The sequence below is a fragment of the Thermobia domestica genome, chromosome 8 (assembly GCF_964235325.1).
Source record: "Thermobia domestica chromosome 8, izTheDome1.hap1.1, whole genome shotgun sequence".
Lineage (NCBI taxonomy): Eukaryota > Metazoa > Arthropoda > Insecta > Zygentoma > Lepismatidae > Thermobia > Thermobia domestica.
Genome location: NC_137461.1, coordinates 308,415 through 322,734, shown reverse-complemented (window position 1 = coordinate 322,734; position 14,320 = coordinate 308,415). Strand labels below are relative to the sequence as shown.

Below are 14,320 nucleotides of genomic sequence, written 5' to 3'. Positions count from 1 at the left end.
CACAAGATCTCTAAACGTACACATTCCAGTTTAAAAAGTAGTTCAAATAAGATGCTAACGAAATTTTGCGGACAACTCTCGAAACTTATCTAAGAAGCAACTTTAAAAAATTCACAAAAGTTATAGATATACTTCATGAGTGAGTAAAGAAAGAATACAAATATAGATTAAAAAGAGATCTTTTTAAAAAATCTGCAGTTAACAGGAATATATTAAACAAATCTAAAATATTCTATAAAATAGACTTAAACAAATCTTCAATCAGATCAATTGATTCCCTAAATTTTCTTTGTATCACCTTTTATATAAATATAAAAAAATATAGAAAAACAAGAATTTTAGGAATAATCCAAATGGATCGAGAGATAGCGATCTTGGCTAAGAATTTTAAAAATGATCCAAAAAGTACAAAAAAAAAGATTTCGATTTCGTCAAATAATTAGTTTTTGGATCAGGGGCCACAAAAGTTAGCAACGGCTCCTAAATCGAGTTTTCACATTTTTTACGGAATAAGCACATCATGCGGACTAAATTGTTACTTTTGGTTTGGCTATACTATATGTAGTCCTCAAAATATGGGGCGTATAAGAAAATGTTTCAATGGATTAAATATATTGAATTTTTTGGATCAGGGCCTACAAATTTTTTGAGTGGCAGTTAAATCGTTTTTTTGTATTTTTTACGGAATGAGCACATCATACTGAGTAAATTGTTAGTTTTGGTTTGGCCACACACTTTGTAATTGTCAAAATATGGGGCGTACAAGAAAATTTTTGATTGAATGTAATATATGAATTTTGTGGATCAGGGCCCACAAAATTTTTGAACGGTCCTTAAATCGACTTTTTGTATTTTTTACGCAATAAGCTCATCATACTAAGTTAAGTCATAGTTTGGGTACGCTATATGTAATTCTCGAGATATAAGGCCTACAAGAAAATTTTTGTCTGAAATATATTGGATCTTTTGATCCAATAAATGTATACAATATATATTGGTGTTGTTGTCCATTATTATGTTTGATCTAAATCTATAGTTGACTGGTAATAGGTACTATTTTGAGCACTATTCGTTGTTACAAACCATACACTTTATTTTAAATTGAAATATATGATAAATAAAATACAAATAATTCTCTTAGCAAGATACGTCACTATAAAAGTAGCTTTTCTTTTACCAGTATAGAAGTTTATTATAAATACGTACCTCATATATAGATAGAATGGGCACTGGAGTCAAGAAAGGTATGTCTCTTCATGTTTTGAAAAATGTAATAATAATAATAATAATAATAATAATAATAATAATAATAATAATAATTATTATTATTATTATTATAATAATAATAATAATAATAATAATAATAATAATAATAAAGTGACATTTGCTTTCGTATACATTAAAAGTATCTTTATTCAATAGAGACAGTTCGCTTCTAATTGCTTATAACTGTCTATACTTGACGGGAAGAAAAGCTAATGTAAAGAAGAATGGATCTGTTCTCGCTGTGTTTATTTTTTTTTTTTTTCTGCTTTCAGCAAAGAAAACGTACTCCAACGCCTCCTCACTGAAATGCCATAAATATGTCATTGTTGAAAAGGGTCACCTCACAGCTGTGGACAATGTTCAAACTTCAAAGTAACCCTCAGTTACTCGCCGCAACCTGCTAGAAGAGAGAACGCAGTGTCGTCAATGCATTGTTGCAAATCTTCACATGAAAAAAAGGGGGGAATGAATAACTTAATTGGAGGCTTTTAGTAAAATTATAAGCTCATATAATGAATCCTTTATTATCGACCTGACTCCATGCAAATTTTTGTAAGGATTTGTTCATTGCTTGCTGAGTAAAACACGAAAAAGTTCCTATGTTATTAGATAGGGAAAAACTCGACTCAGCGAAGAGGTACCAACCGCCTTAACATTGGGCGTATAAAGAGTGTACAGCCCAAACGGCTCGTCCAATTTAAAAATTACTTCACTTTAGATTGAAAACATTGGAGATGGTTTCCCGTCTTACGTTTTATTTAACTCTGATAATAACAGAGTTACACTATGTCAGGAGACTTTTGAGACAACCTGTATATTCTGTCTGTCTGTCTGTCCGTCCAGGAGGCAAAAAAATATTTCAAGAATTACTTGATGGGTCAGCACAAATTTTTGACCAGGAAGTGGACGGTCAACGAGTTTATTGATGAAGATGATTCATCCACCGGAAGCGGTAGAAATTAACTACTTCCGGTTTGATGTTGATCACTTTATAGTAAAAATGGTGATTGATGGTAAGAATATGTTTCCACTAATCAATTAAACGACCCAAAAATATATTGTGTATCTAGTGCAGTATCTCTACTTAAACCAGAAATGGTACAAGAAATCAGGTTTTAATATTAATTCAGATACCATAATGACGTAAAATACAAATTCCTACATGTCGTGTACACGTGACAAACCTACTTGTTTACTATATAAAAACCATAAATGTGCCTATACAAAAGCGAGAGAGAGAGAGAGAGAGAGAGAGAGAGAGAGAGAGAGAAAGAGAAAGAAAGAAAAGAAAAAAGAAAAATGCAACAAATGTTATTGGAGGTAGGAACCATAGTGAAACTCCTAAATCCGTACTATTTCTTTGCCAGGTATGTCACTCATTTTTTTATTTTTTTTTTAATTTTATATTTTTATTTGTTTTGCTTTATTGTGATGTGTTACGAATGGGTACTCCTGAAGGTATATTGCTGAACATTCAAAATGTAATACCAAGAAGGGGACACCTGGTTGACACCACTTTTGCAGAATGTGTACAGACTGCAAGAACAGTAATGTAGAGATCTGCAGGGGCCGCATTTTTCGGCCCGGGCCCAACCCAGCCCGAATGTACGTAGGCCCGGCCCAGCCCGGGTCCGAAACGTTTTGGAGATTTTCGGCTCGAGCCCGGCTCGGTCCGATAATTTTTTTAAAATTCTTGGCCCAAGCCTGGCCCGGGCCCGATAAATTTTAAAAGTTTCATTTTGTAACATTTTTCACGGACACACTTCTTCAACGTTTGCCTTTATTCTAATTATCATTTAACGAAAGTCAATAATTATTAAAGAATTGCAATTAATCGGCCCCAGACCGGCCCGACCTGAAAAGAAATCAGTGTCGGCCCACCCAAGCCCGGCCCGGCCCAAAGAAATAATAGAGTCGGCCCGCCCAAGCCCGGCCCGTGCAGGTCTCTACAGTAATGTTAAAATAAGTAAATAGTGGAAAAATTTAGTGCAACATATGACGTGGGCCAACCAAATCTCCTGGTTACAACAATCGGAGGCAGCCCAGAGAGCCACAGCTAGGGCCGGATTTAGCATTTTGGCGCCCCTAGGCCCAATAAATTTTTCCGCCCCCTAGTCTGGTTAAAGTTACTTTCCTAAAAATCTTTATTTAAAAATTATATCAGGCCTATATGTTAATTGCTTAAACACCACTCCACGATGCAATTTTATCATTGCAAGTTTTTTGAGGAATTTACTTGGTTCTGGGCTTAACAAAATACCGTTAATGTATTAACAAAAGATTGGTGAACTTTACCAACAATTATTTGTTCCAATGAACTTCAAAATCAGAATGCTTTATTAGCCTAATTTTTTTTAATCAATTCAAAAAATATTTTAAGTTATGGCTATTTATTTTTATTTCTAGATTTTTTATTTTTTTTCTCTCGGCCGTGCGCCCCCTGGGAGCTTGCGCCCATAGGCCCGGGCCTACCGGGCCTATTGGGAAATCCGGCCCTGGCCACAGTTCAGTTGTCCTACTTGTCGGAAGAGGGTGTGACTGTGGGTTAACCTACCGTGATTTTGGTACCCATTTTGGGCGAAATGTTAGTCATATGCAGTGCTGCATTTCCCATTAGGCCAATTAGGTCCGTGCCTAGCACGCAAAATTTTTGAAATGCACAAAATTTAAAAATTAAATATTTTAATTATTTTTTCGTATGAGAAAGTTTAAAAATCAGTAGCAAATATACTATTTCATGAACAATCCTTTTTTACTATTCTAGTATGTTTAATGATAGCGTAAGACATCTAAAAATAATTCAGAACATGATTCCCATTTGTTAGCTTTGGATACGTAGTTCTAGCTGTAGCAACTACTGATTGGTAGGGTGAATGTGCCACTAGTCAGCCTCTCACCGGTAGTCAGCCACTTATGCATTTTCGAAACAAAAATAAGAAAACCTTACATTTTGACCCTTATCAATATGAAGCTTAGCTTTTAGACATTCATCCTCTACACAGCCGATCACATGTCACACCGAAATGTCACCTAGTGTCGCAGCAATAGGTGGACAAAGAAGACGCTATGTTGTAATGCGTGAATCTGCTACGTAAAAAATAACAGACGAGAGTTTTTGTTACAAGTGTGTATTTGTTATCTAATGCAAAAATAATAAATATTCTTTTCATTTTTTAATTTGTATATATTAAGGAAATGAAAACAGAAAAAAATATTTTTGTAGATTTTAAGCATTTCGTTTGTATAGGGGGGGCCGAGTACTGGAATTGAAAAATGAGTGATTTTCTAAAGGTCAGCCCCCGGGGCTGAGTACTGGAATTATCGAATGTGTGTGCAATTTCGTCCATCACATGCCCAGACCAAGTATTCACTTCCCTTCTGTTAAAAATATACAGCATGACTCACAAATCTTTGTTTTTCCAGTAGTCGGCCCCGGTAGAAATGCAAAGGCCGAGTACTGGTGCCTCGAAAGACAAAAGTCAGCCCTGTTGGTAATTTTACTGCAGTTTTAAATATCAACATCCAATTTGCTAAAACCAGGTTCCCACTTGCTCATTTCATGTAAGTAAATATAAATGAATTAAAAAGGAAGAAAAATGGAAGTTCAGAAATGAAAACGGTGGTCAATTTACCAGTACTTAGAAGAGTCTCTCTACAATGCACTGAGGGCTGTAGAAAATGGAATGATTATACGTGAAGCTAGCAGAACATTCAATGTTTCTCGCAACACACTGCAAGATAGGATTCATGGTCGAGTACATGGAAAAAAAATGAAAATGGGACCAGATCCAGTGTTAACACCACCAGAAGAAAATAAACTAGTTCAGTGAATTACTGAAATAGCCAAAGTTGGATTTGGGCAAAATAAAATGGATACATTGAATACAGTATACAATATTGTAAAAAGTGACAATAGAAAGAAACCTTTCAAAGAGAGTTATCTAGGAGAGAAATGGCATAAATTGTTCTCAGCAGGAAACCCAGAATTAGTTTGCAGAGTTCCCGAAGGCAAGAGCAACAGTCATCGAAGAATTTATTCGAAAGTGGTTGAAAGAACTCGAGTAGTATCTCCAACGCATCCGATATTCTTCAAGATCCCACCCGAATCTTTAATCGTGGTGAAGCTGGGTTTAGCCTTTGCCTCGAAACTGGTTATCGCATCGAAAGGTTTGAAAAATGTTTATGAAGTCCAACGTGCAATTGACAAAGAAACAATCACTGTTCTTCTAGTTTTCTCTGCAAACGGCGAAACTGTATTTCCAATGGTTATTTTCCGTATGTTAGACCACCGCGTGACATCATAGAAAGTATGCCGAAGGTCTGGTTTTGGGGAAGATCAGAAACAGGCCTGGATGAGGATTGATACTTTTTATGAGTATATTGTAAATGGTATAAACAAATGGCTGGAAGAAATAACGTTAAAAGACCAATAATTTTATTTGCTGAAGGGCATCGCACACATCCAACTATGGAACTTAATGTGTTTTGCATCGAAAACTGAATAATTCTATGTGCCTTACCACCTAATACAATACACATTCTTCAGCCAGCAGATGTTAGTGTCTTCAAATCCCTCAAGATAGAATGGAAGAAGACAGTTCATGGCTGGCAAAGCCAACCCAAAAACATAAATAAGTGTGTAACAAAATTTCACTCCTCTTCACTCTTGTCAACGGTATTACTACCATTCTTTTCTCTCTGATTCAATTAGAAATGGTTTCAGGAAATGTGGCTTGTGCCCTTTCAATGCAAATGCTGTAGACTACTCTAAATTAAAAATAGCTTAGTGAAAAGACGTTTCGAAAAAGATTGCAGTGTATCGGCTGACATTAATTCACAACACTTTCAATCAGCTCAGTCAGTGATTTCATATGTAAGAGAAAAACTGGCAGAGAAAGGTGTAGATGTTGAAACAGTGTTAAGTGATATCGAGGAGGAAGCTTTGATTCATAATCATTCTATTGAAAGAATGGGGAATTTATCAACTGTTAGTAACATCAAAGAAAAGCAGCGCCGAATTTCAACTCTGCTCATCTGCGAGTTGATTTCCTCGCAGATTCCTTCACTATTTCCTTGTCAAGCAGATCGTATTGAAATATTGGTCCATAATGTAATGGAAGATGGTACGATGTTTTGAAAGATGGTACATTACTTCAAGTTAAAAGCACCAACGTTAATATTGAGAACACAGTCATAGATAAAGCTCCCGAAAAAAAGTTTAAATAACAGTAGACAAGTCTCACCAAATTTTGAAAATAATTTATTTTGGTCAGGACCAACTGCGAAGACTTCAAAGAGGAAACGGAGCAAAATAAATTACCAAGTGCCATATCGTCAGATGAATGGAGAAATAAAATGATAGCCAAGATCTTAGAACGGAAGATAGCAATTGAAGATTTTTTTTTTTTTTTTTTTTTGCGTTTTCTAACTTTTAACTGGATTGATCAAATAATATTGTGATATACTGGTCATGAAATTTGGCTATGATCTAACAATTTTAGTTCTATTTGAAATGTTTTAGCTTCATGGTTGCTTATATTTTTACGAAGGGTCCGCTCAATGCAATTTTGTTCTTGTTTTTCCGAGAAATAAATAATGTGTTTTTTGTTAAACAATTATAACGTAATCTGTTATATTTGTAGTGTCATGTAGCAAAATAAAAAAAACGCTCCATGATATTACATCTGTTTTTATTATTAGTTTCGAATTTTGTTGGCTGACTTTAGGTTCGTTAATGGCTGAGTTCTAGAATGTAGTGGCTGAGTACTGGTATTTTTCGGCATTTTTAGGAAATGTATAAATATTTTTAAAATCCTAAAAATGACATTAAAAACATTCCTTTCATTGTAAACTAGACTAAATAATGAATACATATATCATGAAGAAGTCTCATTCTGTTCAAAATTAAAATCAAAAATGACATTCAAACTTAAAATTTGAGTTAGGAGGCTGAGTACTGGCACATTCACCCTATTTAACTGTGATAAATTGTTAATTCACTAATTGAGCATAATTTAATTTACTTTACTTTTATTTTTAAGTTAGGGATGAAGGGGTGGTAAAACATATAATTATTGAGTGCGCCGACAGCAAAAGTGCTTCGGGGCAACGAGCCCCTAAATGCGGTACTGGTCATACAAATATCAAATTCATGAAACCAGGAGGCATAGTGGTAACTTAAAAATAGTGTTTTGTTAAAGATTTTTTTTTAAAAAAAGAAAAAGTTCATGATTTTTTTTATTTTATTTTATTTTTTTTTGCAAAATGTGAAAAAATGTTTGTGAAAACAAATAGAAAGCAAAATGGTGTTTGGAATGTGCTGAAATGAGCTTCAAATGTAGATTTACAAAATAAAAGGAATAAAAATTGAACGTATGCTTTTCAACCGTAATTTGTGTAATCAAATTAATGAAAAATGTATTGTTTAAACTGTATTTTCATTTCAGTTATCTTGACAATTTACAGTTCTTAAAAATATAATAAAACAAAATGAAATGAAATGAAATCTTTAGTTTTACGTCCCACGGTTATGCCGGTTAGGCTAAAGGAGACGGTGATTATGAGAAATGAATGAAATGGTGGAATGAAGAAAGTGGGAGGAAACGGGAGAACCCCGGAATATAATAAAACAATATTCAAAATTACAAGAACGTTATTATTTCTACATATTTGCATTTTTGATATTTCAAAAGTTATGTAGAGCGAAGAAAACAAGAACTCATTTTTATATCTAAGTATATTTTTGAAGTTTCTAAAAATCTAAATGAAAAATGGAAACACAACAATTCATTGCTATCTCTAGATTGGTTTTCTAGAAATTCTATAACTGAAAGAGAAAGATAGGCCTACTGTAACAGCAACAACAACAACAACAACAACAACAACAACAACAATAACAATAACAACAACAACAACAAATGCATCAAAAGACTGCGATCTTGGGCAAGAATCAGTTTTTGGATACAGTGCCTCAAAATCTTTGAACGGCCCCTAAATTGAGTTTTCTTATTTTTTACGGAATAAGCACATCATATTGAGTTAAGTGATAGTTTGGGTTTGGCTACACTATATGAAGTGCTCCAAATATAAGGCCTACAAGAAAATTTTTGACTGATATATATTGGATATTTTGATCCAAAATAGGAAGTTATAGGGGTTAGTAAAAAATTGATAACAAATAAGTGTCGGATTCATGTTGCAAAGGGTTAAAAATATACATGAAAAAATAATTAAACAGAATACTTTTTAATTTTCGTTCTTTGTTTGTTGGTGAACACACATTAGCAATTGTTTCCAAATACACATAAGGTCAATTAAGGTGTTTCGCGAGTAAGAGGAATGAGGCAATATGGATGTATCGAATATTTCGTGAAACTGACGATATTATCTAGATCTAGGTGAAAGAGAGAAAGATTAAAGAATGTAGCCGTGGTTTCAGAGCTACAGGGTGCCGCACAAAATGATCAATGTAACAATCTTCAGGGAAACAAAAAATCGCAATGTACACTTTTACAGCAGTAGCAGTACAGTTTGGAGAAACAGTTGAAGAAGAAATTCACACCTAACTCACCCTGCCACCGCTAGAGGGCTAGTTTTCAAGATGGCTGACAAGAGCAGACTGACCATAGAGCAGCGCTCACCAATCGTACTTTTGTTTCATGAATCAAAAGTGTTATTGTTGCTCAAAAACGGTTTCGAGAGAGGTTTAATACCCGATAGGCTTCCCTCCAACAAAACCATCCACAGACTGTATGAAAACTTTCAGAGGGAAGGAACAATATTGGAGCCGAAGCATCCTCGACAGAAGCCTGTGTGTTCGCCTCAGAATATTGAAGCTGTTAGAGTTGTAATGCAGAGGAATCCCGGGAAGTCGACAAGAAAGGCAGCAGTGCAACTTGGCATATCAAGACGTTCGGTTCAACGAATTCTGAAGAGTGACCTCCATTTTTATCCATACAAGATGACCGTTGTGCAACGACTCACAAATGATCACAAGCAGCAGAGATTAGTGTTCGCGCAATTGACAGAAGGTAAGCAACGAATCCTTCACAACGTAGGTTTTCTGACGAGGCGCATTTCCATTTGGACGGAGTGGTCAACAAACAAAATGTGCATTTTTGGGACTATGAAAATCTACGGTTGATTCATGAAATAGAACACTACGCTCCCAGGATTACAGTATGGGTTGCAATTTCCAGCCATGGATTGATTGGGCCATTCTTCTTCGAAGAATCAGTAAACAGTGAGCGGTACTTGACTATACTCCGTAATAACTTTGTCCTGCAGTTGCTTGCTACTGCTTTACCCATCAACACGCAGTGGTTCATGCAAGATGGAGCCAAACTGGACACTGCGAATGTTGTCTTGGATTTCTTACACAAAAGTTTTCACATGCGCGTTATTTCTGATCGGTTTCCAGACTGGTTTCATGCTGGACAATTTTGGCCACCTCATAGAATGTGATTGCTTTCTGAGGGGGTATTTGAAGGAAAAGATTTTTCCGAAACATCCCAACAATTTGGTAGAGCTCAGACGACTTCTTGTTCAGGCTTGCAGTGAAATTGATGAAACATGTGTCGTCGAGTAGTGAATAACGTTAGTGTTCGATTAAATGCAGTTCAGATCAACAATGGCCGCCACATTGAACATGTTTTGAATTAGAACATTTCTCCACAGTACAGTCTTTCTTGTGACGTACATTTCTTTCTGTTCTGATTGGGAATAAAGTTTTTATTTAAAAAGAAAATGGCGGATCATTTCGTGCGCCACCATGTAATTATCTGGCGAAGTAATAACATTTAAAACATAGGTGTGAATGACTAAAGAATGTTTGTATTTATTGCATATGGTTTTCTTATATTATATGAATAATTTTTACCCTATATTACTGGAGAAATAACTATAGAATTGACGAGAAAGAAGGTATGTACCGATACACTTCGACATTTTATAACATATGGAAATGAAGAGTCTCAATGAGCTTTCGAAATGCAAAATTTGAGTTTACTTTTCGGAAATTAGATAACTTGCGAAAGTACCGGACGTTGGCAATACTCCCTTTTCCGTCCTTTTGTTCTTTCAAGCTCTGAGGAAAAGAGATCATAAATGACACATCTAGTAGTTATTTCATAACACTGGTCCGGAAACATTCTTTTGCTACGTCTTCTTCTATATCTATATCTATATCTATATCTAGATATAGATAGATAGATATAGAAATGAAATGAAATCTTTGAGTTTTACGTCCCACGGTTATGCCGGTTAGGCTAAAGGAGACGGTGATGATGAGTAATGAATGAAATGGTGGAATGAAGAAAGTGGGAGGAAACGGGAGAACCCCGAGAAAACCCACACACACGGTGTTTGTCCACCACAAAGTTCAGTTGGCGGGGACTGGGATCGAACCCGGGACTCCAAGCACCAGATGTGAACGCTCTACCACTGAGCCACCGCGGCCCCTAGATAGATATAGATATAGAGATAGATAGATAGATAGATAGATAAATAGATAGATAGATAGATAGATAGATAGATAGATAGATAGATAGATAGATAGATAGATAGATAGATAGATAGATAGATAGATAGATAGATAGATAGATAGATAAAACAACAAACTTGATCCGAACATAGATTTGCTACGAGTTAGAAAATTAGCACTTGTGTGGAATGAAGTTACTGCGTTTTTGTCATAAAGATATAGGTTTATTTAATGAGCTGCATAATTCCAATTCTCTATTTTTTGGCCCCTTTACGAATTCAGCATTACATATGTAAATTGCCATGTGGACACATTCAAAACCAGATACACCTTAGACAATCTGTAGAATGAGAAAGTTAGCAACTATATTATATACAATATATAATGGCAAAATTAACAGCAACTCCATATAATTTACAAAGTTTAATAAGGCGTTTCTACATAAATAAACATAAACATACAATTGAAATCAGAGATGTGCGTCTACGCGTAAAAAACGATAGTTTACGTTTACGTGTCAAGTATGCGTAGACAAGTAAACAACGTAGACTATGTAGAATATGTCAACAACACGTAATTTAATATGGTGTCGTGGACAATAAAGAGGCTTTCTTTTGTCGTTACCTTGCGAAATTGCGTACAAAATAAAATGCCTAGACCAGCGAATAGTAACTTTCGAATACTTAGTTTCGTCTTGATGAAGGAAAATGAAAAATATTATGCATTTTGTAAAATATGCAAGAAAAAATTGGCAAATACAGCATATTCAAGACTGAAAGCCCAGAGGTGAGAATTAGTTTTGTAAATTTCATTATAAAAGCAGTGCTCGAACTGGAAAATCTAAGGAAGTGGTATGTGCAGAGCAGAGTAAACATACAGATTAGATAATTCCCTCTACTTTTTATATGTTAGTCGTTTCCCTAATCTTTCGCTGCACCGAAGCAAAACAACTGAATGAGGAAATATGAACAAACGAGCAACGAAATTCTTTCTTACATTTGATAGTGGTTGTCTACATAGTCTACACGGGAAAAGGTGTAATGTAGATTACGTATAGATTACAGTAGACAATCGCGTAGACGTAAAATTATAGTTTACGGCACATCACTGATTGAAATATACAATAATTTAAAGAAAATTTTATGCTGAATGTGCAAATCGAAGGGAGAGAGTTTCTTGTGTCTACCTTAGCCAAGTACAATATGTGTTTATTAGATAAGGGTGATAGGAAAGCAATATTATTTGTGTAGTGAATCTAACTTTGAATATTATGTTGATATATTGTTTACTTGAATTGAAATTAACTGTCCTCAAGATGGCTCGATTCTTGTCAGAGATAAATTCCAGTGAGTTTAATTTTTGAAAACAATTCATCTAAATGTTAATATTTTATATGATTTTATCACTCACAATTTAGAATTATTAAATAATGTTTTTAATAAATTCAATTGAATAATGTATAAAACAAGAAAATTTTCGTTACTGTCTGTTGGTGGAGAAACAATTATGTTATGTTCAAATTGGTCAATTCATCATAATTCATTTTCATTCGAGATTTGTTTGGGAATTCACAATACAAAAGATTTTAATGTTCATCCAGAAAACTAATTATGTTAGCAATGGTACACTAAATCGATATGACAGCTCTCGAAACAGTAAAACACGCAACTGACAGACGATGAATCTTCCGTTAGTGCGACTTTTGTTACAGTACTAATGTTCACAGCAACGATTCTCAAACTGGTAGCTCGCCTCTAAGAGTATCGTGAGAAGGTAGCAAAATAAACACAGGTTGCTGAGAAATTATGTCGTGCAGACTAATGGTGATGATGACATAAAATTATTTAAAGAATCCTCCGGAACCATTGCACATCTCGTACTAGAGCAACGAGAATTCGCAGGGTTTAGAAACGCAGGCAGAAAACTAAAAATGTGAATAACCTGTAATTTAAACTGCCTAAATTCCTCCAGCCTATGAGACAGACCCTTTAACAATTACAGGCCTATAATTGAACTAACACGATCATTTTAGAAACTCTAATAACTTTTAGTAATCTCCTGCTAAATGACTCGCTTTGTAATCCAGAGATAAATGGAGTTTTCCCTGAGTTTCCCAGTTTAATGACAGGGTAATAACTGAATATATAAAGCCAGGTGTCTTCATTCGAAAACATTACTTTGTTTATCTTTATAATAAAATAGTCATTCATCGGCTGCGTCTTGGTATTCCTTAATTAATTAATACGAAAAAGCATGCACATGCTAATTAATTTTTACCTCTATTTTATTATACTTGAATAATGAAACAATCAAACGTACTTGAGGATAGCTTTCTATTGGAAAGTGTTTATCAAAATTCTGAGTGCACTTGACCAAGCACGTGTTTTCCATTCCTTTATTTAGGCATTGGTGGGCTGCAATGAGACGGCGTCGTGGAACCATTCCGCTGCCAGCAACTACCTTCTCTCCAAACAGGATCCCCAGGGGTCATTCGTTGACGTTTATACAACGACAGAAGTGATTCTGGGGCTCCATGGCTGGGGACTCCCGTTCATCAGAAACACCACGTGCCATCGGAGGCCCGCAAGGATAGGTAAATCTATAAATATTTTGTTACTCTACTCTTAAACTATCGAATATATTATTAATTACTTATTTCATTGTTTAATATAGCTATTAAAATAAAATTGTGTTCTTATTCAGTTGAAAGTTACTAAAAGGACTTGAGCTCTTACTGAAATGTCGTTGAATTAATATTAACAGACTATTGTGTTAAAGAGTCCGGGAACACTTTCTCATTTTTAAGTTTATACTTTCTATATTAATCTCAATGTAAGGTTTTATTACTATAAAAAATTAAAAGAATTCTAACAGTATTTGATTCTTAAACATTCAAATATTAATTATAACAAGATTCGAAGAACATTTTCTTCTGCGATATTTCTAAATCCCATATAAAAAGCATTAATCAACGCAAGGTATTACAATAAATTTCTCAAAAGGCGTGAAATTAAATGAAATCTCTATTCTTATTACAAAACAAACACTTCATGCAGTTCCTTTCCAGGTAATAAAGTGCCGAAGACCGACGAGACGTTCGATAGAAAATGCTATGCGCTGTATTAGAAAAGATATAGAACAAAATTTACCTGAAACGCAAGAAATCCGTCTTCCTACCTCCCTAATAAATTCAAGACTTCTTGCACCCCAAGCGCCACTAGTCTCAATGGCAATTGGCGAGAAAACAAAATTTTCGAGAAGGTTCTTGTATTTTCTCTACGATTAGCAACAGTTTCAGCGTTCGTTACAGATAGAGGGAGACTTGAATAGGCGTTATGTATCAGCGAATGTGATGTCCCATAATAAACATTCACCTCTCATACATGGAACCAATGATATGCCATCGGATCGCTTTCCATCTGAACGACAGCAACCAGAAGGTTCCCGTTTTAAAGGAATCCCAGCAGTGTTAAGGGTTCGTAGCATTAACGGAGAAGTGTCGGGCGTATCTACCAGCACTCTTCATGCAGGCTACGTTGGTTAACCTTATTTTCACAAGCTGGACAGCGATGA

The 14,320-nt window shown here is 35.0% G+C and overlaps 1 protein-coding gene across 1 annotated transcript in view; it reads left to right on the top strand.

The window, feature by feature from the left end:
• The window catches only part of LOC145692621 (uncharacterized protein CG3556), a 375,007-nt gene that overhangs the window by 340,411 nt on the left and 20,276 nt on the right, over positions 1–14,320 (top strand). Inside the window, exon 7 of the mRNA XM_081767946.1 lies at positions 13,151–13,340. Coding sequence (XP_081624072.1) covers positions 13,151–13,340 — 190 coding nt within the window. The remainder of the gene's footprint in view (positions 1–13,150; positions 13,341–14,320) is intronic.